General features: G+C 39.6%; 1 protein-coding gene across 1 annotated transcript in view; it reads left to right on the top strand.

Annotated features, from left to right (window-relative positions):
- The window catches only part of LOC150078964 (secreted frizzled-related protein 5-like), a 158,894-nt gene that overhangs the window by 95,648 nt on the left and 36,035 nt on the right, over nucleotides 1-27,211 (top strand). The window contains exon 2 of the mRNA XM_090382622.1: nucleotides 12,725-12,802. Coding sequence (XP_090238748.1) covers nucleotides 12,725-12,802 — 78 coding nt within the window. The remainder of the gene's footprint in view (nucleotides 1-12,724; nucleotides 12,803-27,211) is intronic.

The raw sequence follows: 27,211 nt of genomic DNA, 5'->3' as shown, positions 1-27,211 counted from the left end.
ACCAATTAACAACATGTCATTGTGGTGTTTCGAAATTATCATCGTAATGCATAAATATGGCACCTCCAGTGCTTTTTTAAATCTGGAAAACCTATTTTCCCTCTCTCTTTGTACGGATTTATAAGGTTCCACTGCTGACTACCTTCGGAGAAATATTCAAAAAGTTCAGGATTTTAGAAAATTCCGGTTTTCAAGGTTCTGTTGTACTCTGGAAGGGGAAATAATTATATTTTCACTGTACTGTACAGTATAATATTTTTCCATATCCAGTACTATACGTTATCTTTTTCTCAATATTGGATACATTTGTATTGCCCTCTATACAATAAACTGCGGTATATTTTTCTCTTTTATTTTTATTTTATTTTAACGACTACATAACCACTCGAAATATGGAAAATTCCAAGATCTTGCAAGATGAACTAACCAAATTCGGCAATCTTGGCGGATTTGAGTTCAACTGTAGATGCATTAGTAACGGATTATTTTCAACACGTCTGATTAATATAAAATGCAAAAAATAATAAATTCGAATGAATATCTCTGCAAATAATATTTCAATGTGCATCAACTGCTGTGTTATAAAGGTACATTCGAATTTAACTCTCAGACAGGACACAGGACGTCATTTAATCATTCTATTCGATTTTAAAACTTTTTCCCCCCTAAAGAAATGCATATCTCTTGTTAGGAATACTTTTATAACCTTATCACCCTTTACTTAAATATGTTTATCTATCAAAATAAATACTGTACATTATTTCCTAGTTTAATATAACCAGCATATAAAATTCTGTGGTGAAGTCAATGCTGTTAATAACGTGCCTAGTGCACTTTAGAGCCCGCTAATGATGGGATTAATGTCTCCGAAAATTAGCACATGCAAGGATAATGATATGTTGTCGACCTCCAAATGCAGCTGTCATTTCAAGACGTGTTATAGTAGTCTTTTTTTATATGTACAGAAGGAGAACTCTAATTTGTAATCATTTGAAGGAGACTATATTCTAAGAATTCATCTTACATTACGGTTTGTGCCCGTTTTTAATGTCTACACGAAGCGAAAACGTCATGATACTGGCATAAAAAGCTATAACTAATGCTTTAGAGCAGTTGACAAATGATTTGAACTGTCAACAGCTTTGTTGTTAATAAATTAATGATAGTATTTTGAAGTATCCCTCTTGTATTTAGCACGTTAATTATCTTCAGATGAACAACGAAGTCCAGTTTCTTTATCAAGAAAACAATAACTTTTCAACTATTTTAAAAATAGTTGAAAAATTTATCTTAAATTTATTATGACGCAAAAATGTCAGATTAATTTCAATAATCCATGTATAGGTCACTGTTGCGCTAAAAATTGATTACTTTAAGACCTGTATCATCAAAAATACAAAGATAATAAGAAAAGGCGCAAAGAGCTTGCACTGTACTTATTAATGTAAAAGTTTTTACATTAATATGTGACCAGAAAAAAGAAAATCATCTTCATTATTAGAGATATTATTTTTTTAAAAGCTAAAATTAAATAAACTAAAAAATACCACTCGTCCCCAGGTTGCAAAGGTCTGAGTTTCATTTCCGTGAAGTGACTGAAGAAACTTTTAAAGAGAATTTAGCTTGGGAGGAGATCTAGGGTTTTTTCACTTCTCACAATTCGGATTTTTTATCCTATAAAACAGACTAACAGAATATATGGTCTTTGAAGTTTGTCACAGACATTCTCTGAGACATTCTCTCAGTTATGAGAGTTATCTCTCAGTTTGTCACAGACATTCTCTCAGCTACATGAGAATCTAAAATGATGATGGAAATGTTATTCGGTGACACTCGTGAGTCAAGTGGAGCGATTGTCGTTGAAGTCCGGTCGTCCTGCGACAACCAAATCCTCTGCTTGCACCTTCATGATTGTGGGATTGTTAGTAACCTTGAATATACCCACTAGTGTGAAACACTGCACCTAGCAAATCAGTGGTATCCACAGGACACAGAGGAATGCTACCCCTCTGTATCACCAGGCAATATTAGGTGATATATGACTCTCATCAACTGATAATACCACCAATTTGCTTATTAGTGGCTTCAAGTGGTGAAACCCATGTTCAGTCTCCAGAGCAAATCTCCGGCAATCCCCAGCTCTTCCACCATGCAGTATGACTGATGTCTTTTGAGGTCATGATGGGCATCATGGCGAAATCCAGTCTTCCTTGTATTTCTCAAGGTACAGTTCTAAAACGGTGTTCGCAGCATCCATAATTCACCAGACCGACCCTATTGATAACTCTGTAGGAGGCATTCGGATCGGCCAGTGTACAAGCTCACTGCCTCAATTCTGCCAGATAGCGACTGGAGGGAGTCCAAATAGTGTTATGCGGAGGGGGGGGCATTGTCGAGGCCACGTTATGTCAAGGAGCTGGATATATTAAATCAACTAGGTTTGGAACTCCTGATGCTTTAGCGTGCTTCAATCTCTAAATATGCAAAATCTAAAATTATTACGATCTCAAAACTGTCTAGAGCAAGGGTCGACAAACTTTTTCTCTAAAGGGCCAGATAGTAAATATTTTAGGTTTTGCGGGCCAAGAGGCAAAATCGAAGATATTATATAGGTACTTATGTAATAAGAGAGAAAACAAATCTCCACAAATTTTTTATTGACGAAATTCAAAATATAATTATAATAATTGAGTACAATTTTTTTGGAATACAGGTCTACTAATGAGAAGAATGGAATTCTTTGGGGGGTTCAAAGAATTCCATTCTTCTCACTAACTTTGAACCCCAAAGAATTGGGGTTCAAAGTTAGTGTTCCCTATCATCAAAATCGATTGCAAATGGTCATCTGTTAATGCTGATCTGTAATGAAATTTTATGTATTTCATCTTTGAAAATGTCTTTTCACACAGATAGGTGCCAAATACTGATATCAATCCACGAGCGTATGATTTCAATTGAGCATTTTCATCGCTTGGAAGGCAGTTATAAAATTCTATTAGATTCTTCTCTTGATATTTGCCTTTCAGTATGTCATTACATTACAGATTAATCATTTCCAATTGAAGTTAGGTGGAAGCTCCTCAACTGCAGTTAAATGGATTTTAAAATATGCTAATTTCTTTTGCACTTGCATCGAAGTTCGAAAAACGCTGCTGAAACTGTAGTTTGAAAATATGTCCTCTGCAAATTTCTATGGGAATGGAAATCTCGCTTCTTGTTTTAACTTTTGGCAGCACGAAAAGTGTATAAAGTAGCTTAACATTACTTGTGATTCAAGAAACGTTAATTGTCGTCGAAATGACTTTACAGCAGTATAAGTTTCGCATATAAACGCTGTTTTGCCTTGTTATTTTAGGTTGAATTCATTAAGATACATGATCAAGTCTGCAGCAAAAGCTAATTTTCAAAGCCATCCAGTCACTTCGAATAGTGCACCGAGCACCGAAGCAATGAGTGCGCCATATACGGTCTGTGTCGAAACTATTCAACTTTTCCGTTGTAGCGCGAAAGCAGCCATAGACAATACGTATAAGAACGTGGCTGTGTGCCAAAAAAACTTTATTCATGGACACTGAAATTTAAATTTCACTTATTTTTTTCACGTTGTCACGAAATATTATTCTTCTTTTGATTTTTTTCAACCATTTAAAAATGTAAAAACCATCCTTAGCTCGCGAGTCGTACAAAAATAGGCAAAGAGCCGGATTTGTCCCGCGGGCCGTAGTTTGACGGGCCCTGGTCTAGAGTATGGTAAATACCTGCTCTTACTATGAGCCTTAAACTGAAACAAATGCTCTACAAGAATTGAAAAAATTCTGAAATAGTGGCAAATACGGTGTTATACTGTAGAGTGAGGGCAAACTTTAACCATCTGCCAAACCCCATGTACTTTTTCTGACTGAATCTCAGTTATCGGTTGATTCAACTACTGCTCATCTCAGATTCCCAAATTATTCGCTGTATGATTACTTTCGCCTCAAAGGTGGTACTTGTGCATATGTCCATTTAATGCATTCGTTTCCGATTATTTATTCGAAGATATAAAACAATATAGCAAAAAAATAATCTTAATTTGTCATTACAGGAGTTGAAAGTGTTCCGTGACCCAGACAGTGTTCCGTGACCTTGATGCGTAATTATCTGTTGTACCTGTTGTAGCTTTCACTCAGTCTATTGAGAGCCACTACAGTGTGAGGTTATTTCAGGCGTTTTGTTTCTAATCAATCAATGTTCGAGTTTTGTTCGTGGCTATTTCCAAGTGAAATATTGTGTCATTTTGCTTTTTAATTTTAATACTGCTGCCCCTTTGTGTTAATATTGGCGTCTACAGGCAAAAGAAAACCGCAATGCGTTGTCAAGAGAAGACAAGATAACAATTATTAAGATACTGGAACAGGGCGAAACCGATGTATATATTGCTAAAATTTTTAACGTTGATAAAGCAACCATATCTGACATCAAGAGCAGAAAAAATGAAAGTTTGAAGTTTGCTTTAAAGTTGGACAATGAGGATGGCTCTAAAAAAATGAAAACTGTGAAAAAGGCTAGTGATGAGAAATCAGAAGGCGCTGTTTATTTATGGTTTCTGCAAAAGAGAAGTCAGGGCAAACCTATTTCTGGACCTCTTATGAGAAAAAGGGTTACAATTGAATCAAAAGTTTAAAAGCCCATCTGAATTTAAAGCCAGTACAGGATGGCTGAAAATTTTCAAATCTCGCCACGATATAAAGCAGCTTGAAATTCAAGAAGCTTTATCGGGTGATGTCTAGTAAGCAGAAGCTTTTAAAGAGTCTTTTCTGAAAAGGGCGGAGAAAGAAAGTTTCTCCGAGGAAGAAGTTTACAATGCAGATGAAACTGGTCCTTAATTGGAAGGCACTCCCTCCTAAATCACTTGCATCACGACGCGAAATGGGTGCTCCTGATTTATAAGCTAACAAACAGAGTGTTACATTTATAGTATGTGCAAATGCAAGTGGACAGCATGTTTTACAATTGTTGGTGAATGGGAAATCCAAGATGCTTTAAAGGTGTAAAGTGCCTACCAGTAAAATACAAAGGACAGAAAAATCTTAGATGAATTCCAAATGTTTTTTGGATTGGTTTAGCCAAGATTTTATTCCAAGTGTAGGGCGTCCTCCTATGGTACGAGTGCTACTCGTACTCGTAGTGCTACTCATGAGTTGCACAATGTGTCCAGTAATACTCACACATTGTCAGGTCGATGGTCGTAGCATAGAATGTCCTTTTCCAGCAGGTCCAAAACATGCTCAATTGGATAGAGATCGAGTGAGTTGGGCAGCCATGGGAGGACGGAGAATTGACTGTCATGTTCCTGAAACCAGTTAACAACTGCCGGACCCAGTGGCATGAAGCCTTGTCTTGTTGGTAGACGCCGGAGTTATCTGGATACACTGTCATCATGATGGGGGGGTGGGGGGTACTTGGTCGCCGACTATAGAGAGGTTAGCGTTCCCATCAAGCCATTGATTACCAGTGTTCAGAGGACCCAGGGTATGCCACGAAAACAGTTCCCAAACCATAACACCACCACATCAAGGGCGCCTCCGTAGCCAGTTGGGCAGGAGCAGCGGTGCGTAGCACACGCTCCTTGATTAGACCAGGGTTCGAGCCTGTGACCACCAAATACGGAGGATGCGGAAAGGATCCGCATATCCCCGGAGTAATATGGCCTTAGTTGCTAATACTCCTAAAAAAAAAAAAAAAAAAACCAACCACATCAGGTCTACCGAACACCAACAGTGCATCCAGTTGGCATGGTCAACTCAGTGTATTTTGTGTTTATGCTGTGATTAATATAAGAAAATGCAAAGAATTCATGACTTATATGTTTAATAAACTGATAACAAAAAGAGTGAACTCCTCCAGTTGTAATGCACGAACCGAGACTTTTTTTTTTTTCTTCTGCACATCCTCCATCTGCCCATTTACTCCTCTAATGAGCACAAGGAAGGTGGGGGGGGAAGCATAAATACTGTATTGGATGCTTCAGCTACAATACACAATATATAGTGTTTCCCAACCTCTTTTTGAAATGTGAATCACTTCTATATGAAGTGAAGTGAAACCACGGACCAATTTTATATTTGAGGAATATTAATAGTATTAAGAATATTAATTACTAATTTAAAATATGTTTTTAAATACAATGATATGCATTCATTCTTAACATGTATGTAGATATTTAGTTGTTATAGACATACTTTTATTTCTCACCACTGTTAATCGGATTGTTGCCTACCGCAAAAAACTGTCTTACTGTCATAAGTTCCGTGGACCACAACTTTGGGAAGCAATGTTCTACGAGTTATGTATGAAATCAGGAAATAATTATTTTCATCATCTTCAGTCATTTTCAATCCACTGCAGGATGAAGGCCTCTCCAGCAACTTTCCAGTTCCTTCTGTTTTGTGCAATGGCCATCCATTTACTACCCACGAACTCGTGAATTTCATCTCTACATCTCCGTCATTGTTTTCCAAGTTTTCTTCTAGCTCCTCTTGGGTACCATTCTGTTATTTTCTTAGTCCATCTGTCATCATGTCTTCGAGCTATGTGTCCTGCCCAAGACCATTTCAGTTCTTTGGTTTTGGTAAGAATGTCCTTTATTTGTGTTTGCTTCCTAATCCACGTGTTTCGCTTTTTATCTAACAGTCTGATTCTAATATAATTCGTTCTATTCTTCGCTGTGTAGTTCTCAGCTTCTCTTACATTCTTTTGGTGAGTGCCCAAGTTTCACTTCCAAAGTCATGGTGAGGAGTATACTTTGGTTCATTATTTTACGTTTCACACAAATTGGAATATTGCTCCTCAGTATGAGACTATATTTCCTGAATGATATCCATCCAAAATTTATTCTTTTCTTGACTTCCTGCCATTTATCATTATTACGGCTAATGACTTGTCCCAGATAAGTATATGAATCCACCTTTTCAATTACTTCTCCTTCAATGATTATATTCCTTTCTACAGCATACTTGTTCATCATTACTTTTCTTTTAGCCATATTCATCTTTATTTCGAAATCCTTACTAACACTGCATAGCTGATTAAGATTTTCCTCTAATTCTTTGGAATCATAGTTTATGATCACAATGTCATCTGCAAATCGTAAATGGTTTAGGTCCTCTCCATTCACATTGACTCCTTTCTGCGACCAGTCTAATTTTCTGAAATCTTCCTCAAGGGCAGCAGTAAACAACTTCGGAGATATTGTGTCTCCTATTTTCTCACTATTTTCACCAATTCCAAATTTGCTACTGTCTTTGTCTAGTCTAATAAAGGAGGTAGCGTTCTCATATACTTTCTTCAAGATCATAATATATGGGGTATCCATGATTTGTCTATCCAGTGCCCGAAACATGAAGTCAAATGCCTTTTCATAATCCACAAATATATTCAATGGTGTTTTTTTATTTTCATTTGCTTTCTCCATTAGCTGTGATATTACGAGAAGGTGATCCATAGTTCCTGAAAGAAAACTTGATTCTCATCAAGTATTCTTTCTAATCTGTTAGTAATGACCCTTGTGATCAACTTATAGATGTGGGATAACAAGCTAATTGGTCTATAATTTCCAATTTCTGATTTATCTCCTTCCTTATGCAGAAAACTATGATTGCATTTTTCCACTCCTGAGGTGTCACGCCTTTTCTAATGCACTGTGTGATGAGTCTTGCTAGTTTCTGTGTCATGTCTCTTCGTCCATTTAAGAACTCTACGGTAACTTCATCTTCCTCTGGGGCTTTCTGATTCTTCATTTACTTCAACGCATGTTCTTCCTCATCAAGAAGGATATCGGGTGTCATGTGTTACTAATTTGTGATCCATCTTCCCCACTGCTGGCATCATACCCTCGCTTCTCGTATAATTCTCTATAGTAGTCTTCTGCTATTTGAATTATGTCTTCACTGCTATTTATAAGTACTGTACACCATCAATATTCTTCAGTTTCAGTATCATTTGTCTTTCTGTATTACTGCTCATGGCTGCTGATTTAATTCCTTTATTTTCCCTTAATGCGTGTTCTACTTTTCTTGTGTTAAATCTTCTTATGTCCTCTCTGAATCTCTTTCTAATGGCTTTGCATAACTGAGTATACTCAATTTTCTCCTTGTCAGTGTTTTTCTTGCTCTTCATTTGTCGTCTTCAGTTCATCATGACAAATGTTTCTTGACTAATTTTTTCTTCTTTGGATTTCTTTTTACCGATAGGTTTCTTGGGCTTTGTCACTTTCAGAAGGTTGTAGTATTTCTCGTCGATATTCTGGTCCTGAACAGGCTGCAGAAGGCTCAAACGTGTTCTTAAGTTCCAGTACATATTGCTTTTTCTCCTCTTCTGTTATCTCAAAGACCTTTGTATTATTTACTCGGGTAATTTTTTTACTTTATTTTCTTACATCTATATCAATGCATCTTCACATTCTGTGATCACTTCCAACATTTACCTTGTTCAGGACGGTAACATCATTCACAATATATCTTCTGTTAGTGAGGATGAAGTTGTTAATTAGTTGTTAATATATTTGGGCTCTTCCATATCCACTTTCTGTTCACCCTTTTCTTGAAAGAAGTGTTCATTACTGACATTCCTCGAGATTCTGCAAATTCCACAAGTCTTTCACCTGTTTCATTTCTTTCACCAATTCCAAAATTTCCTATAGTTCCTCTTTCTTGTGTTGTTTTGTCTCTTTCCAACCTTAGCACTGAAGTCTCTCCTTTAATGATAGTATAGTGGGTTTTCTGCTCATCTAGAAGACTCGATTTCGGTGTACATTTCTCGAACCTCATCATCATGGCTCGATGTTGGTGCATAAACCATTATAACCTTTAGCTTGTACCTCTTTGAAATCGTGAGTCTTGACACCCTTGGTGATGTACTTTTGAATTCCAAAATGTTGTTTTTTATATCTTTATGGACCAGAAAGCCAACTCCACTTTCGCTCCTTTCAATGTTTCCATTGAAAGGAGCGAAAAACGTATAAGTGATTCATTTCTATTTCTTGTTTCAGCCAAACCGATGATATTCCAATTCACATTTTCTAATTCCTTTTCCAGCTTTAATATCCTATCTTCACCGATGAACGATCTTACGTTGTAACAGGCCAAGTTTAGTTTCCGTGCATGGCAGCCTGGTCGTACCCAGAGGTTCTCAGCACCCTCTGCTTCCACTCTGATCCTCTCGCTGCCGTAAGAGGGGGAATGAAAGCCGCTGGGGACTGAGGGTCATTTGTTTCGTCGTGCTGTCATGAGCTGGAGGGTTTGGTCATTTCCTCTTCACGCTGACCAGGCGTCTTGAAGAGAACCACTCTACACGTTCGTTGCCACCTAAGTAACATAACAGGGCTTACCATCGAGAAGGTGTGCATGAGTGGATTTTAGGGAAGTGGGCCAACCGGACTTCTAAATCTTCTGACGTAGAAAGATACTGGATCCATCAATGTTTTTAGACTGAGTGTCTGATGACACACAGAATGCCTGTTCCCCTCTAAGCCACTTTTTCAGTTTCTATTTATCCCATTTTAATGAAATTTGGGATGGCCAGGAAAATCTGTTTAAAAAATGAACTAATCATAAAATTCAGTGCACTGGGAGCCGAGTTGTAACACGCAAACGGACCGACGGTTATACTGAAGACTATAGACGCTTAATGCACATGTGCCTAACATTGACACTAGACGCTTAATGCACATGTGCCTAACATTAGTTGTTAATATATTTGGGCTCTTCCATATCCACTTTCTGTTCACCTAGGCTAGTTGCATTTATCATACCGTAAGTGTAATGCTTGAGTGTTAATTTCGAGATGATGAATCACATGAAAACGAGATATGGGTATAACTTTAGGGAATATTACCAATATTTCTACAGCCACGTAGACTGTCCTATGGGTGTGGGGAATGACGTACAGCAGCAAAGACAACAAGAGGTTCATAGTGGCAGATGCAGCCAATTTAGAGCAATGCAGTGTAATTAATTTTCTTACAATAGAGGGCGTCTCTCTCTAGCAGAAATTAACCGAAAAAAGGTATACGTTGACCACTGTATGTCACGCCAACGGGATATGAATGGGTTAATTGTTACTGCGGAACCGGAAGCTGTTCCCACACAACATGCTCGACTCCTTTAACCAGCTCCGAGTTGATTGTGACCCGATATGTGTGGAGAAAGCTTACTAGTCAACAACTCTTCCAGCCTACCGCCTCAAATCAGCCAGCATGATGCGAATTCAGACACCCATCTCGGACCAATGACTACGTACAAGTGGTGTGCTTCAACTTCACACAAGTGATTCTCTTTAGATCCTACCCCATAGGGCACTGCAGATGCAAATTCATATATATATTTTTTAAATAACCTCTCATTTTTTCATGATGTTCAATAGGTGATCAATAACTTACTACTGCAATCATTGTCATTGCTAAATGTTATTATCATTGTAATATATCTCTTACCCACTCAAATACGCTGGTGTGCAAAACTTAAGGACCAACACTGTTTCTAAAGGTTACAACCATAAAATCAAACGAAACAGCCTGGCGATTTGCGTAACTGTGGCCGTTCAGTAGAAAGCTGGTGCACGTGCAAAAATTTGAATCGTGATGAGAGAGCTCACATAAACAGATAAAAGCAGCAGTTCAGCAGCTATGTGCAAATTACAGAATGGTGAGCACGATTGTTACAGACGTTCGATTGGTTTCATACAGTACTACAGACAACGAAATGGCCAGTAGACAACATCTGGATGACTTTACCCGGGGTCGAATAATTGGGAAGCTGGAGGAAGGTCGAAGTGCGAGGAGTGTGGCTGCAGAGTTCCGTATCGTCTCACGTGCGTGGTCGGCCTTCAGAACGACAGGTACAGCTGTTCGAAGGACCAGTGGTGGTCGTCCACGAAAAACAACGCCCAATGATGACCGCGATATACTCCTACAAGCTAAGAGGGACCGACACCAGACAGCGGGATCCAATGCAAACCAGCTGCACGGGACGCAGGATATCGCGGTTTACTGTGGCCAAGTGACTCCACAAAAGTGGACTGTTTGCCCGACGGCCAATACGCTGCGTCCCTTTAACACCTGCCCATCGGAGACACCGTTTACAGTGGTGCATCGAACACAAGGACTGGACAGCAGCGCAATGGGGTAAGCTACTCTTTACTGATGAGAGTAGATTCAGTCTCAGCAGCGATTCTGGACGTCAGCTAATCTGGCGAGAGGTTGGCACACAGTATCACCCCGATATGGCGGTCGAGGTGTTCTCGTCTGGGGAGGCGTTATCTTGGATGGACGTACACAACTCCACATACTGGAAGGCGGTACTGTAACCGGTGCACGCTACTGTACTGAGGTAATCCTTCCCCATGTGCGTCTATTCCGAGGTGCCATTGGCCCCGAGTTCGTGTTTATGGATTATAACGTCACACCCCATCGCAATGCAGCTGTTGATATGTTTTTGGAAAGTGAGGACATTGTTCATATGGATTGGTCTGCCCGTTCCCCTCGATCTAAATCCCATCGAACCCACATGGGGCGCTCCGGAAAGACGCCTAGCGGCACGTCCACACCCACCAGAAAATGTTCACCAGCTGAAGATGGCGCTGACAGAGGAATGGGCGATGTTACCGCAAGAACTTCTCAATAACATTGTTCTAAGTATGGACAGGCGGTACAAAGCCGGCATTGATATTAGGGGTGGCCATATCTCCTACTGAGGATCACCTCTTCCCTTTGTTCCATCTTTGGCAGTAATGCATCTGTATCATGGCAGCCAGTGCTATGTTGCCATTTTTTAATAAAGTCTCTCTGCACGGTTTTGTTTCCGTTGTTGTGTCGGTGTTGTTTCCTTCATCATTTCTGTACCTTACGAGGTTCCTTTGGTATGCTTTTCCCGTATCAAGACCACTCCTATGAGAAGCTACAGGTGAAAACCTGACTGGTCCTTAAGTTTTGCACACCAATGTACTTATAAACTCTTACCCTCTCACATACTGTAGTTACTTTCGTATGTGATATAGCTGAGTGGTCAGGGGCAGGAGTACAGTAGCACACGCTCTTTGAGTATACCGTCGTTAAAGCCCGTGACTGCTAAATAGATTAACGATTGTATTCATGATTTATTGTAAACTCCTGACCCTGGTGGTCGTGCCAGAGTATAGACAAGAATATTTCACTTTTTTATGTCCCAGTGGTGTTAACGATGAATAAAACTTTTGCGAATGGAAATATATCTACAGCACTTAACCAACACGATATAAAGAAGGAGGAAATGACTTCGTGGAATACATAGTGACAAGGTGCAGGCATTTTTAATCAAGATAGCAAGAGAGCTTTAATAGAGAGCAAGCATGCGTACACAGCACCAGTGGAAACATCAGCCATCACCATGCCCGAAGAAATTCAAGAGGTGAATTTATTCGACCGTGAGAAGCAGTGGGAAGGTTATCCTCAAGCTGTTCTAAAACTCAAAGCGACTGCTGTTTTACGCGTAGAGACGATACGTTCAATGCATTCACAAAATTACGCATTAATCCTCCAAGCTGATCTCTGGCATGTCGCCTTACACAAGGACCTCAGCTTTGACTAAGAGTGTCATTTTATTACCCAACGATCTACGTTTATCTTATTTTATTCATGTACAGTATTTGTTTTTAATTATTTAATTTATTATTGTTATTATTTTTATTTAACTATTTTTAATTTTTGCAGATTCTGGACCTTGTACGGCATGCCACCAGCCAGATACTTATGAAAACATTATTGATAACTATTGTCGATCTGAGTTCGGTAAGTTTTTTTTATTCTATTTTGCATTATTTATATATTAAAGGGAATTAAATTGTTATCAACTAATTATTATCGACTATTATCAGTTAAACTATTTTATTATCACCTTGGTGAGGAGAACTCTTCTTATGCATAGTCTCAAAACTAAACAAAAAAAAAATTATAATCAAAGTTTTGATTATAGCAACTCAATAGCACAAATTTGATTATAGCAACTCAATAGCACAAATTTGATTATAGCACAAATCAATAGCAACCAGCACCAAATCCTACATGTGCATTACACCTACAACCGTGGCTCATCGCAGCGACCTACGATCTACTTCGCTGCAGGAGACCCATTTTCTATCCAGGCCTTGGTCAACTATTTGAGGAGGTCCCTTCACTGCTGTGAGACAAGTTGTCCACTTTTTAGTCAAATCATTCCGATTTACTTTCAGAAAGATAGCAACTCCCTTTGAATCCTATGTTATATTTTTTTTTCTGGTGAACAGAACGACTCCCCATTTTCCAGAAAGGATTATTACACATTACTTGACGTGTAATTAATTCAGAAAGCAGTACCGTTCTGAGAACAGTTAATTTTGCTTTATCATTTCCTCCTTATATTCTACTAATATCCATCTTCTATGAAAAATTTCCTGTGCAAAATGCCCAAAAGTCCTGACCTTTGTATTGACCAGCAATGTCTCTTCTCCATCGCTCAGACAATCAACGCTAGGTGTAGTTTCAAGTTCAACTAAATACGCCTAAGATCGTCGTATTCCCAATCGACGAATTGGCAGGTATAACAATCAATTGAGGAATGGGCAGATATAACAGACAAGTCATTGGATCAGGCACCTGCATGAACTCCTGCTTTGGCACCAATAACAATCTCACCAAAGAAAGAGGTTTTGTTTGTTTTTTTTTTTAATGAGAGATTGGTACGGCAAAGCCTGGATGAATTGATTTAAGGTTAGTTACAGATGATACATTTTTCAAAATAATTTTCCTCGATCCTTATTATTAATTGTAATTAATATCATCTAAAATGATTCTTGCCTGAATGCGCAAATTGAAATAAGCAAAGTTTAGCTCTCAAAAACTAGTAAAGAACAGCATTTTCATTAGATAAAAGAAAGGATTACAACCACTACACGAGAGCAAGTGATACCCGTGAGTAGATAACCATATGTCAGCAGTAGCTGCAACTGAAGCTACGACTTCAAGTGTCATTATATATTTCAAACAACCATCCATTGTATGAAATACGAGCGAGGCTTCATTGGATATGCCGTCAACCCTCAAAAGACCAGTTTCTTAATTACAATGCTAGACATTAATAAATAGAAACTGCAGTCTACGGCAGTTGTTTTTGCTTTTGTCTGAGGACTGCTACATTACACCGTAGAGATAACTCAAGGACTGGAGATAGATATGACGACATCATCTTATTTTATAATGCAGAATAAAAAAATGCATGCTATTCAATAGGAAATATTAGTGGGAAAGTGTTCTGTGGCTTCCTTTCATCAGACTCTTACACCAGGGATAACAGATCCCTGTTTGGTCGATGTGCATGCAGTCAGGTTATGAATAACCCTAACTCCAATGCAGACTAGTATTTAAAATCAGCGAACACTGTTCAGATCTCGTATTAACAAAAGAATAAATAATAATCGATGTTCACTACACACCTCCTCCGTTTATTTGGCACTATTTTTTAAAATAAGAATTCCAATGCAGGCAACAGAAAGTTATCAACGTAACATTTTCAATATAATGAAATGTAAAACTATTATATATCAAACATGTTATGTTAAGAATTTTAAACAAAATAGCAAGTCATGGAATTATGTTTATATCAGTGAAATCGCCCAGAAAAATCTTAAAATTATCTTCCAAGAGATTTTGAAATCTTTAAATTCACGTTCCCATGTTAAAATATACTGATATACTACCCTCGATATTAGGACACCCCTGTTTTCATAGCACATTCGATCTTTCCGGATAAACAAGTGGCTCAGATTGATATATAAGGAAGCCGTACGAACCACACAAGTTAGGTGTTCTCCTCGTGGTGCGTAAGACAGAGCCTTCGCACTGACTTCGCGGTGTGTGTTATTGTCGGATGTCACATTGCTGTCTTGTCGATTCATGAAATTGCTGACAGACTACACCATACAAAGTCAACCGTCGATGATGTTGTCGTGCAATGGAAGTGTGACGGTACTGCCACCGTCTAGCAACTCACAGGATGGAAGAAGCTCACTCCAGGTGTGGAGAGGGTACATGGAGTGAGCTACTCGGGAGGTAGGACAACAATCTTGCCAGACATCCCTGAAAGACATCAAACAAATTATTATTTGTCTATTGAAGCGGTCTTTCAAATTTTCCCCAGTCATTGACAGGCCTAGGGTCCAAATCTCTCTCTCTCCAAAAGCGTAAGAAGTAGCAAAATTGCTATACTTAACAGAGGACCATGGTTAACTGAACTGGTCACTGTTCTACAGGAAGAATGGAGGAATATAGCCGCATTAATATATCGTTCGTTGGTGAAGAGCATACCCAGGAAGCCTCCAAAAGGTATCCAGACAAGTGTGTTTGGATACTTTTTGGAGGGTAGTGTATTTTGAACCCTAAGAAAGCAACGGAAGACAATCTAGAATTACAGTACTTTCACTATATTAGAAATGAGTTTTCGAAAATGAAGTTAACAGATTTTCGAAGCAGCCGTTTCGGTAGAGAAGTTTTTTTTTAAATGAGAAACGAGATTTCCTAATATAAAAATCAATATTTGAATAATTGTGTGCATTAATATATATATATATATATTAGTGCACACCATTAAAAAATTATGGTGCGACAAGGAGTCCTAGTCTTCACCAGCATGCATATTTCGCTCGTTTACAGATCTCTATAAACAAGTGAAAATGAAGAAGGAAAAAGAAAATCAGATTGCACCCTTGCGTAATAGATGAGAAAATCACTGCTGAACCAGCTAATACAGACGATGAATTTAATAAATAGTTACATTGATATATTTAAATAAATAGTCTTTATTGTACAACGAGAAAATAAATATTTCTGTTGTACAAGCCCTTCACAGTCAGAAGGTGGTTACAGATGTCAGCTGCTTCGCGGCAAGAAACTGTACTAGTCAGCCTGGACACTAGGCTCACTAGTACAGTGAAACTGCAAAGGACTTTACCAGAAAAACGCCTGAGTTTGAAGGCAAATAAGGTCCCTGAGTGGATGACATATGCCCAGTTATTTTGACGGAAGTGGCGAGAGATTTCATCAAACCATTAACTTGATATACATCATAGATGCAGGGGATGATTCCTTCAGACTAGATATGAGTTATTGTATACCAATCCATATAGCTAGTTCCAAGAAAGAAACAGGAAACTACAGACCAGTCTTTCTGAGTTCAGTGGCAGGGAAAATGATAGAGGAAATGATTAACACGTTAATCGAAATGATGTTTAAACAAAATAGATTCCTAAAGGCTTCCATTTTTTTTTTTTTTTCGTTTGCCCATCCAAAACAAATTAATACCAAAATCATGTGGACCAGCCACCCAAATTCATTTCACGTTAAAGAATTTACTGTCTGTGACGCTACTGTATAGTTACGTAGCTTCAACAGTAAACTGCGATAAGTGTTGAAAAGAGGAGACGCAAATGCTGCGTCTCATAGCTGGTGACGTGTTACAATGCAAATGGTATTTTCAAAAGAAAAAAGTGGTTTAAAGGGAAAAATTTCGTTTAAACTAACCTGCTGAACTATGGTGATAGCGTTACTTGCCAGTTCGATACAGGATATAACTTTGATACTGTGGATACAAATGTCAAATTTATGTCAATGTGTCAATTCGATACAGTTATTTCCTGTATTTACCTGCACGAGAGATTACTATAAGATGATATGAAGATTGGGAGCGAGTTAAATGCCAGCACGCCTTAAGGGAGGCTTTCACTATTCTTCGGTATGGTCGGATAAGAAGCAGCTGTTTTAATGCTGAAAAATACAGGGCTTGAGAAATGACAACCCCAAAAAAACTTACACTTGGAGAGGGAGGGAATAAACTAAAAACTGTAGAGGAAGAAAGGGAGTTGGGGTTATGATCTTCTGCACCACACGCTATGGTCCTCCTTTACCGCCTGTGCGAAGGGGAGATCGAACCATAGTATGCAGTTGATAATTTACCGAACGACTGCTAGAAGAAAGAGAGAGGTTATAATTCCAATAAATAAGGCAATTATAGAAGCAGCGCCTTAAAAAAAAAAAAAAACTTTTTGAAAAGGTCCTAATATGGTCCTTTGAGGCTTTCAAAGTTTTCGTCGTATGGGCGCCTTTTGGGTCAATCCCGCCAAGCGCACTGCTTGATAAGACTGGCCAGTGGGCGTCCGTAAGATGAAAGCTTCAAAAGCATCAGACAATCCTGGAAACGTTGTATATGTTTGACGGTGTCACCTTGAGGATCCTATACTTTTTAACAATTTAATTAACTAGACCCAGCTGGATGGCGGACACAAACGGATTGTTTAATATACTGTGTGCGCCAGTCTGCAACTCAATTCTGGCAGACGATTCTCTTGTGTAGTAGTGACTAACTACTGCCCTCCGACAGCTCACGGATTCAGTCAAAAATTCAGCCACCAAATACTTCTTAGTAATATCAGTGGATTTCGCCGGGGCCTTTCACTTGCTCTGGTGGCCAAGTATACTACGAAGACTCAGAGAAGCTAGCGTTCCAGCAAATCTTTACAGCTGCATACAGGACTATCTTCACAACAGAATTGTTGTGAAGATAGTGTGTGAAGAATTGTTGTGAAGACTTGTCGATAGGCAAGTCTCCAGACATTTCTGGAGACTTGCCTATCGACAAGTCTCCAGAAATGTCTACAGAGGATGCCCCCAGGGCTCTGTCCTTGGCCCTTTCCTATGGAATGTGGTCATGGACGAGTTCCTGAACCTAGACCTGGGGGATGTTTCCACCCAAGCCTTCGCAGACTACTTGATACTGACAGTCACTGGAAACTCCAGAGCTTCCCTGGAAACAACAGCCAACGGAGCCCTTGGCTGTTGTTTCCAGGGGCTTCCCTGGAAACAACAGCCAAAGGGACTTCCTACCACCATCCTGGATTTTACTACAAACCCAACAAACACCATCAAAGAAGAAAAAAAGCGCCTTGCAGTCTACCTTCTTAACGCCTGGCAAAACAGATGGAATACCACCCGCAAAGGTTCCATCACTAAAAAAATTCTTACCTGAAATAGCCAGATCTACCCTAAAGCTCCAGCATGGTACAGCCCAGGGTTATACACCACTTTCCTGATTACAGGCCATGGATCTATAAATCACAAACTTGCCTCTATGAACACCGTGGATGACCCTCGCTGTCTTTGTGGTGAAAACGAAGACTGGGAACACCTATTCTATGTTTGCCCACTCTGCGAGGACCTGCGAACGTTGCTCATATCATATCAAAAATACATGCCTTACCTTGAGGAAATTAACATTTTCTGATCAATGAGGAAGACCAGAACCACGCTTTCTCTGCCTTTGCCCATGATCTCTTCACCAGAAGAAGATCACTGGTACAACGTCCTGGAACTGATGCACATTGATCAACACCCTTTTCTCATATATTGAACATCTTCACCTAGATTGTGACCACTTCTAGCTACTGAACTTGACACTCAGGTCGCTTGAATTGTTTGATCCATGTCTCTCTTGATACGTGACTGTCTTCCCACCCTCTCGAGGGCCCTCTTCTTCCACTTCCGCTTAGGTGGGAGAATTCCCACTCAACCTGCGGAGGATGCCTTTCCTTACATCCTCCGTCGCTCTGTCTATACCTCCTTTCCTTTACCCTCTCCGGTACATCCTGTACACCCTGTACCCTATTTTTTTTTTTTTTTTTTTTTACTTGGTCTCTTTCCAGGAAGCTCAGGCGACCTGCAGGAGACTAGCCAGAGAATTATGGGCAGCCTGGCTACCTCCTAGTGGTGTGTGCGGGCAACGTGGGGTTCCACCAGGGGCCCTGCGGCCAAAAGCCAGGACACCCAACAGAACCCAGCACAATACTTCATTTACAACACAAAAACTTTTCTGGCTTTCACAATGATACTGTTTGTCTCCACAGAGTTCATATGGCGCAGATGTGGGAAACCACCGGAGGCGAATTTCCCCCAACACTATGCACACTACTGCCCTCCAGAGAAAGCAGGGAACTTGGTGAAACCACCCACACCTAGAAGGGTCATTAGCGTCTTCAAGTTCCCACACACATCGCATTTGTACTAGTCACACTTCTCGTACTAGTCACCTTCTCTAACACATGCTTCTCATTTCCGTAGTGTTTTTTTAATATCAAAACAAGGATCGATGGGAGTACTGTATATTCCAATTTTGAAAAAAAAAAAAAACACAGCTTTCAAATTTTTACATGAACTGCCATGAAAGGACTCCTCTTCTGGATTGTAACTAACACCAATTTCTTCATGAAGATCAATCAAATAAAAACGATGGCACAGGGATTCTGCAACAGTGTAAAAGCGTGCATACGTGGTATTTCTTTTTCTATATGTGGAAGCTGTAATCCGGTAAAACCTGCCCTTCTAAAAATCTCAGGAGTTTGCAGTGGATTCGGTTGAACATAAATCCCTCACTAAGTAATTCAATTCTTGCTGATTAAGGAAATGTGTTTCTTTAATTGAACAGTCTTCTGAGGTGCAATCCCAGCTATCCTGTTCACCAAATTCATCCAATTCTGAAGAATTAGTAGGTCTCCAATATGTGGCATCGAAGCAACAGAAGATGCTACGTTGGAATACATTACAGCTTTTGGATCCACGGACTTTTTAAATTTTTCTATATCCACAATACAAAACAAAAGCTCGCTCCATATTCGAGGTATACAAAAGTACTTTGTATGTACATTTAGAACTATTACAAAACCATTTCTCTAAAGTTGATTTACAACCGCTACAGTAGAAATGAGGTATCCCCAGCTTGTCTTAATCACTCATAGGCATTCCATAATAGGATTCACATGCACTGCCAAATTTGATTCCATTAAGGTCTGTTCTGAACAACAAATTTTGGATCATATCTTGTTACTGGCATGAGAGCAAGTTTATTGATTTTGGAGTGCTAAACACGGAAATAGCGCTTAAAATGGCAGATTGGCTCTTGTTTTCGAAAAAAAAAAGTTTATATTTATACAAGGTAATTTTTTATTTATATGTAATATGTAGCTGCGAACATACCTGTATCAAACACGGGGACCTTTTCGCCTTTCGCTTGTATTCAGCTTCGGGAGCATCCCTTTTCACCAAGCAACAATACTCGGCTAACATGGCGGCATTCGATTTGCTTTTGTATCTTTGCTCCATCGCTGCGATGTCTAGATGGAAGTGCTCACCATGTTCGTCGCTGACGGCACCACAGTTCGGCAGGAAGAAATCCAGGTGTGAATGTAAGAAATGCATCTCCAATGACATGTTGCACCCGTTTTTCGTAAGAAGTAAAAGTGTAAAGGGTATTTAGTGTCTAACGGTACCAGGGGGTTTCCCCATCTCTGCGTTGCTTTCATTGTAGGTGTACAAGTTCGCTGGGAAGGCCAGAGATTTAAAAGTGTGTGGATAATGGATATGTGTAGTGTTATGTTCTGTTGTTCATCTGGCCGTTTAGCCGCTGGACCCCTGTTGAGGCCAAACGTTGCCCACCCTTGGCCCCGTGGAAGCAGACCAGATACACCAGTATTTTTAGATAAGTACTCTGGCAGGTCCTGCCACCTAATTTCCTGAGATTTCAGTGGCCAGGACCTATATAAAGGGGGGGGGGGAGATAAACGCTAGAATCTAATTAGGCCGAAAGAGGTTCCAAGTGTGTCGAGTTTGGCATTTTAAATTTTTCGTTGTGTGGGGAATTCGCTTTTCGCTGGCGATATAGGTAGAGTAGGGAGGAGAGACAAAGACTGGGGGAAAGACAGAAATATGGGGTCAATACGGAAGGCGACCCCAGGTATATCAGTGGGGCATGCCCATGCCCCACCAGAGGGAAAAGAAGGGGGAGAGAACAGACAGACCGTCCCTTCACAGGAATGGAGAAAGAAAGTGGGCTGGGAAAGGGAGCCCCGCCCTTTCCTCGCCATAGCGGCAATTTGCAGTGCCCGCCAGCAAGTGAAGTCCGATGCTGACTCGTTGGTGGGGCCTAGTCCTCTTTTAGGTGTGTGGGCCCTATCTGGTGTGGGTTTATCATTGGAGAGACCACATCCTGGCAGGTGCCACTCCTATTGGTTCCTAGGTGGATGCTGTTTCAGCAATACTGGTGATCTATTTATTCTGCTGCATATTACGCCGAAAGGGTCTGCTCTTTGTGCGTTTGTTCTTAGTATTTTGCCGTCATTTCCTCTTTGTTGATGTTCATTATCAGTTTGACTTTATTTATTATTTATTGTGCTTATCTATTCGTTGTGTACGGTTATTTCTGTTCGTCGTCTGTTGAAGACGTCAGGTGCAAATCGGCTGAGGGTTTTCTATGCATCTTCTGAATCCAGTAGATGGTGCTCTTGATTTTTCGGCAAGTATTGGATCTCAGTTATAAGTCTACTTCTGTGTTCTTAGTAGCATTCACAGTCGTGCATAATATGCTGCCAAGTTTCAGGTTCTCCACAGGTGCATGTGGACTCTTCTATTATTCCGAGTGCGTTCAGTTTTGCTTTAACTGGGCCGCAGGCCGTCAGGAGGAAGGTTGAATTTAGCCCAGGGTAGAACCACGAGGGGGCTTTTGAGTACATTTTTGCAACTATCAGTACGAAGCTTCTTGTAACCTGACCCTTGGTGACATCTTCCATCTGTGCTTCAACATGTGAGCCACTGTTCTTTGGTTCTCAGTCGTCCGGCTGTTGGTTAGGTCCAAGGTAAAGTCATAGAAGGAGGCACACATATCCATGAACAGTAAATACATGAGTCTGCATCTATTTACGAGTCTGTTTATGAGTCTGCATCTATTTACGAGTCTATTTATGAGCCTGCATCTATTTACGAGTCTATTTATGAGTCCGCATCTTCGTAAGAAGTAATGAGATCTTCCACAAGCTGCCTGTAGTTGTCGGCTTTAACATTTCCTAGAAAACCAGTCGAAACATTTCCATAGGCTTTCCACGCTGATTTCTCGCTATCACTAAGGGCACGTTCAAACTGTTCGTCTTTGAAATGTTGCCTTATTTGTGGACCAATGAAAAGGCCTGCCTTAATCTTCTCTGTACTAAGTCTTGGGAATTTCTCTTGCAAGTATGTGAATGCAGGACCGTTCACTTCCAAAGCCTTCACGAAATTTTTCATGAGCCCCAGTCTGATGTGGAGTGGTGGAAGGAAGACTTTATTTGGATCTACGTTCAAATTCTACGTTCTCCATTCCAGGTGTTAATGATTTTCATTGAGGCCACTTCCTCTTCTCGTAGTGCATATTCATTGGCACGATTATCTCACTCCCTTTTGTAGTCCTAATAAAATGGCGATTACCTTAAAATCACCGAATATTTGCCACTCATACTTCTGATAGTGTACACCTATCTCAATACGTCTTGCGTATGCCGTCCACAAAAAAAACATACGCAAGAGGTATTGAAGGCAGCATATTTCCGTTGTGTAATAACACAGCCTTAAGGCTAAGCCGTAGCGTCTATAAATACAGTAGTATCCAATCTTCGGGAATGTGCCTTATGATCATTGCTGACCATCAATATCCTTACAAACAGTGAGTTCACCTTATGTTTGATAGAATTTATCAGTCTTTATTTCGAGTATAAAATGTTGTTACTTTCCCAGAATGATCTAGATTCTAGAAGATTCCACTGTTATAGCCTCGAGGCCAAAATCTCTGCCTTATTCTAAGGCAGTTCGAGATCCCTGATAAGGTCATTAAGCTCACTTTCTGTGATCTTATGTGATTCAGAAGGATAAAGTTTGGACAAAATGGTGGATCCCTTGACGTAGACGGCTGCTATACGTCTTCGTGTATATCAAGTTGATGTTCATCAGTGTCTTCATCTTCATCAAAGTGTACAGAAAAAAAAAAAAAAAAAAAACTGTGTGTGTGTGTGTGTGTGTGTGTGTGTGCCGAGCACGCATAGCGGAAGTTAAATGAAACTTCCTTAGGCGAACTTTTATCACTTGACCGAGGATCCCGTATTGACCGTATGAATACAGCAGGCGACGAATCTGCATGGATGGTAGTTTCGGAGATATGAGACATTCCGTTACCAAATCTAGTTTCTGCAAGTGCTGTAGCATCGGATGATATTTAAAACCTTTTGACTTCGAAAGAGCCGGAATCACTTTGTTCAGAGAGCCAAAACAGCTGCTACAAGCCGACATTGCGTACATCCTCATTTGGAAATGCTGTTTGAAGAGCGTGATTCAAGTTGCTACAATCTTCACATCATTCTTGAACCAAAGTCGATCATACACGGAACAGACTGAACCGAAATCATTATCCAGGAATATACGTTTAAACTGTGCATGGATACTTCGGTGTTTCTTAAAATCCTTTTGCTTCTCCGGCTGTGTATTACGCCCGCTACATGTTGAACGATTTGATAGAGTACTTCTGGCAGTCGGTTTTGGCTTCTTCGCTTTTCGTTTACGACTGGGCTTCGAGGACTGTCTGCGCCGGTAGCACAGTGGTATCGTCACCGTCCTCCCCACACCGGGTGGAAAAGGCCCGTCGATGACGCGAGGAACTTTAATGGGCTTTTTTCACTCCGTGGCTGAGTTAGTCGGTAGATAGCAAGGTTTCCTCCCCCCCCCAGAAATTTGGGGTTTTTTCGTCCAGCAAACAGGAAAATCCAGAGAACAAGAACACACGCAGTTTACAGACAACTAAATATATGGGTAGATGTCAGCAGAGCTGCCGCGTGGGTGTCAGCCACCCGTGCGCAAACTTTTATAAGCCTGCCCTGTACTAGAAAGGGGTTACAAAATTAATTAAAAATTTTATTATATATTTATTATTCTAATCACAGTACAGCCAGTTCAAAGTATTGTTAAATTTACACGAAAACAAACAGAAAAAATATAAATAGGTCACAAAATAAATTTTCGGAAAATAAATTCACAAAAAAAAACAAAAAAAAGATTACATAGTATGATAATAATCAGTTCAACTTATTAATAATAAGTATCACTAAAAAAGAATTTAAAAAAAAAAAACATATATATATATATATATATATATATGTGTATATATAAGTAGGTACACAAAATATTTTTTCAGCAGCACAAAAAGATAAGTAACTATTAGTCTAATATCCTAATCTTATATAATATGTAATAACAGTCTATTGCACTAATATTTAGGAGTATGTAAATTTGTATTATATTTTTATATAATCGAGGAATTTAATCACACACATTATAATTAAAATAACTACATAATTTGTACTCTTCGGACTTTTGCTGCTACGAAATTCTTGATTAATGCACCAATGTTCAAATTATCCATAATATAATTTTCTATGGATGTTTTCTATGATAAATCTGTTAAACGTTCCTGTGCCATAGTTGATCGTAAATATTTTTTTATAATTTTAGCTTCCAGAAACCTCTTTCCCCTAAAGCAACTGACACTGGTAGTGTCAGAAAAAGTCTTAGCACTACTGAAATATTCGGAAACGCATCCTGTAAATTGTTCTCGTATATAAAATTTAATAAATCGTGAGGAGACATTTATTTTTTTATAAAACATTGTAAGGATTACAATGTTTTATAAAAACATTGTAATGCCGCCCCCTTGATGAGCCGCCCGTGTGCGGGGCGGGGCACCCCTGAACACCTGCATGCAGCGGCCCTAGATGAAAGAAATTATGGGTGGCTCTAATATAATAATTTGAATTTGGGCTTCGAGGACTCCATCGTTTTCATTTGCAGTATCAACTTCCATAACTCCTTCTTCCAAATACACTTCTAACGTTTCTGGGGAGATGTGGATGGAACTTCTCCGGCTTCTTTGTTCAACTCCATCGCACGCTGTAATTTCTACCGCTAATAGCTGAGACCTCTCATTTGTACTTAATGGAGGTGGTTTCGGTGGTCGCATTGCACGTATGCGTGCTCTATATGCCTTACAACGCTCACTATTAGTCTTCGACATGTTGAATTATAAATTTTTTTCCATCGAAATTTTTTATTAAATACGGTGGAGAATGACGAAAGAAATAGCATGACGCAATCAGTAGTGATACTGATTGGGTCATGCGTCGCTCGTGCCTGGTATGGAGTGGTACAATGGTGCAGGGGATGGATCATTTCGTATCGCATTTTCTTGGCGATTTTTGTCAATTCACGGACGCATTGCAAGTTTATGTGCTCTATACGCCTTACAACGCTCACTACAGTGGACCCCAGCTTTACGACTGGTTTACTGTACCATCAAATCACTTTTCGAAGGGCACTCCATAATAAAATACCGGTCACTATACGATATATAATTAGCGCCGGTCATTGTGATCACGTTTACGAATTGAATTTTAATTCTATTAACGGCGATTCTAATAAACTAAAATAGGAGGAATGTTATCCACAGGCTATAAAAGTAAAGATATAAAGCAGCGATTTACACTTTATTACATTACCAATTAAAAAGAAAGGAAGGCCAAAACTAAACTACAGCTGGTAGTTTCCCAGGTGATCACCCTCCCAATTACTAACCGACCCTAACCCTGGTTAACTTCGGTGATCAGACGAAAACCGCTGCATGTATGCACCTAGTATGATAGTTGGCTGTTCAAAGCGTCTCTAGTGCGTTTACTTATGGCTTAGTTTGTTGTGTCGCATTTTCGTTGCGTTTTTTTCAATTCACGAACGCAGGTTACTTCCATCTGAAAACTCCCTGGAGCGCGTCTAAAGAAGTTGAACTTCAAAACTGTCCGGTAGTTCAGAAATAGGTAGTACTCATAATACAAATTATATATATATATATATATATATATATATATATATACAGTATATAATTTTATTCTTTATATAGAGGTACTAAGTAAACATCAATTATAAATCACTACAAAATTAAAAAGATACTGTACACCTTTTTATAATGGAATAAATATATAAATTAAAAAATAATAAGTTTAAGTAACTTAAACCCAAATTACGTGGCACCCCTGGAATGTTGTTGCGGTACCCCGGTTGAAAACCACTGATCTACAATGACATCCTGAAGACCCGCTCCTTTCCAGTTGAGTGGGAGGCGCCTCCGTAGCCAGGTGGGAAGAAGCAGCGGTGCGTAGCACACGCTTTTTGATTAGACCGGGGTTCGATCCCGTCACCACCAAATACGGAGGATGTGGAAAGGTCAGGGAATGACCACTGCATATTCCCGGAGCAATATGGCCTTAGTTGCTAATGCTCCTAAAAACCAAATAACAAACAAACAAACAAGTTGAGTGGAACAGCTATATTGTTAGGCCTATACCCAAGATCCGTAACCAATTGCTAATTAAACATTACCGCCCAATCTCTAAAGCCTCAACACTTCTGAAGTTATTGGAAAAAATGCTGCTACCAGTTCTCACCAAACAAATACTCACAGATAAGCCTCCCCAGATTCACTACGCTCTCTCACAGCGATCGACGACTATAAACCTCTCCACCACAAATGCCATACCAGCAGCGTTCGAGAGTAATCACGAACTTTCCATAACTTATAAAGATATTGAGGCTTCGTTTTATGCTGTGAATGTCCCTTCTCTTTTGTGGCTTTTACAATCATACTATAACATCAAGGGAGATGTTATAGTATGCTGTGCTTCCTAGCAGTCTGCGCGGTAGTACAATGGTATCGTCACCGTCCTCCCCACGCCAGGTGGGAAAGGCCCGGGTTCGAATCCCGTCGATGACGCGAGGAAATTTAGTGGGCTCTTTTGAAGTAGATTGCTGCCACTTCTGCTGGACGAAAAAAACCCCAGAAACTGGGGTTTTTTTTTTTTTTTTTTTTCATCCAGCAAACAGACAAATCGACAGAGAACACACGCAATTTACAGACAAAATAAATAAATGGGTAGATGTAATCATTTACAGGGAACCCTATTATCATAATTTGTTATTTTATTTATTATTTTTTTATTTTTTGCTCTCTCTTTAGCAAGATGTTGTTGCGACTTGACACAGGAGGAAGACACTATTGGAGGACTATTACCGCTGGAGTACCACAGGGGGTATCCTCTCTGGATTGTTGTTCAACAGCAATTATTGCCCCACTGGTGCGGAATAACCAAAAAATCATCTCCTATGCAGATGACCTTAAGATTCTTACCCCAATCGGGCCCAGTCCCAACCTCATCACGACCACTAACCACATTAATAATAGTCTTTTTGAAATAGCATCCTTTCTACAGCACTTTGGTCTAATGA

The sequence above is a fragment of the Mastigoproctus giganteus genome, chromosome 10 (genome assembly GCF_048544385.1).
Source record: "Mastigoproctus giganteus isolate SK-2022 chromosome 10, ASM4854438v1, whole genome shotgun sequence".
Taxonomy (NCBI): Eukaryota; Metazoa; Arthropoda; class Arachnida; order Uropygi; family Thelyphonidae; genus Mastigoproctus; species Mastigoproctus giganteus.
This window is presented reverse-complemented; position numbering and strand designations above follow the sequence as displayed.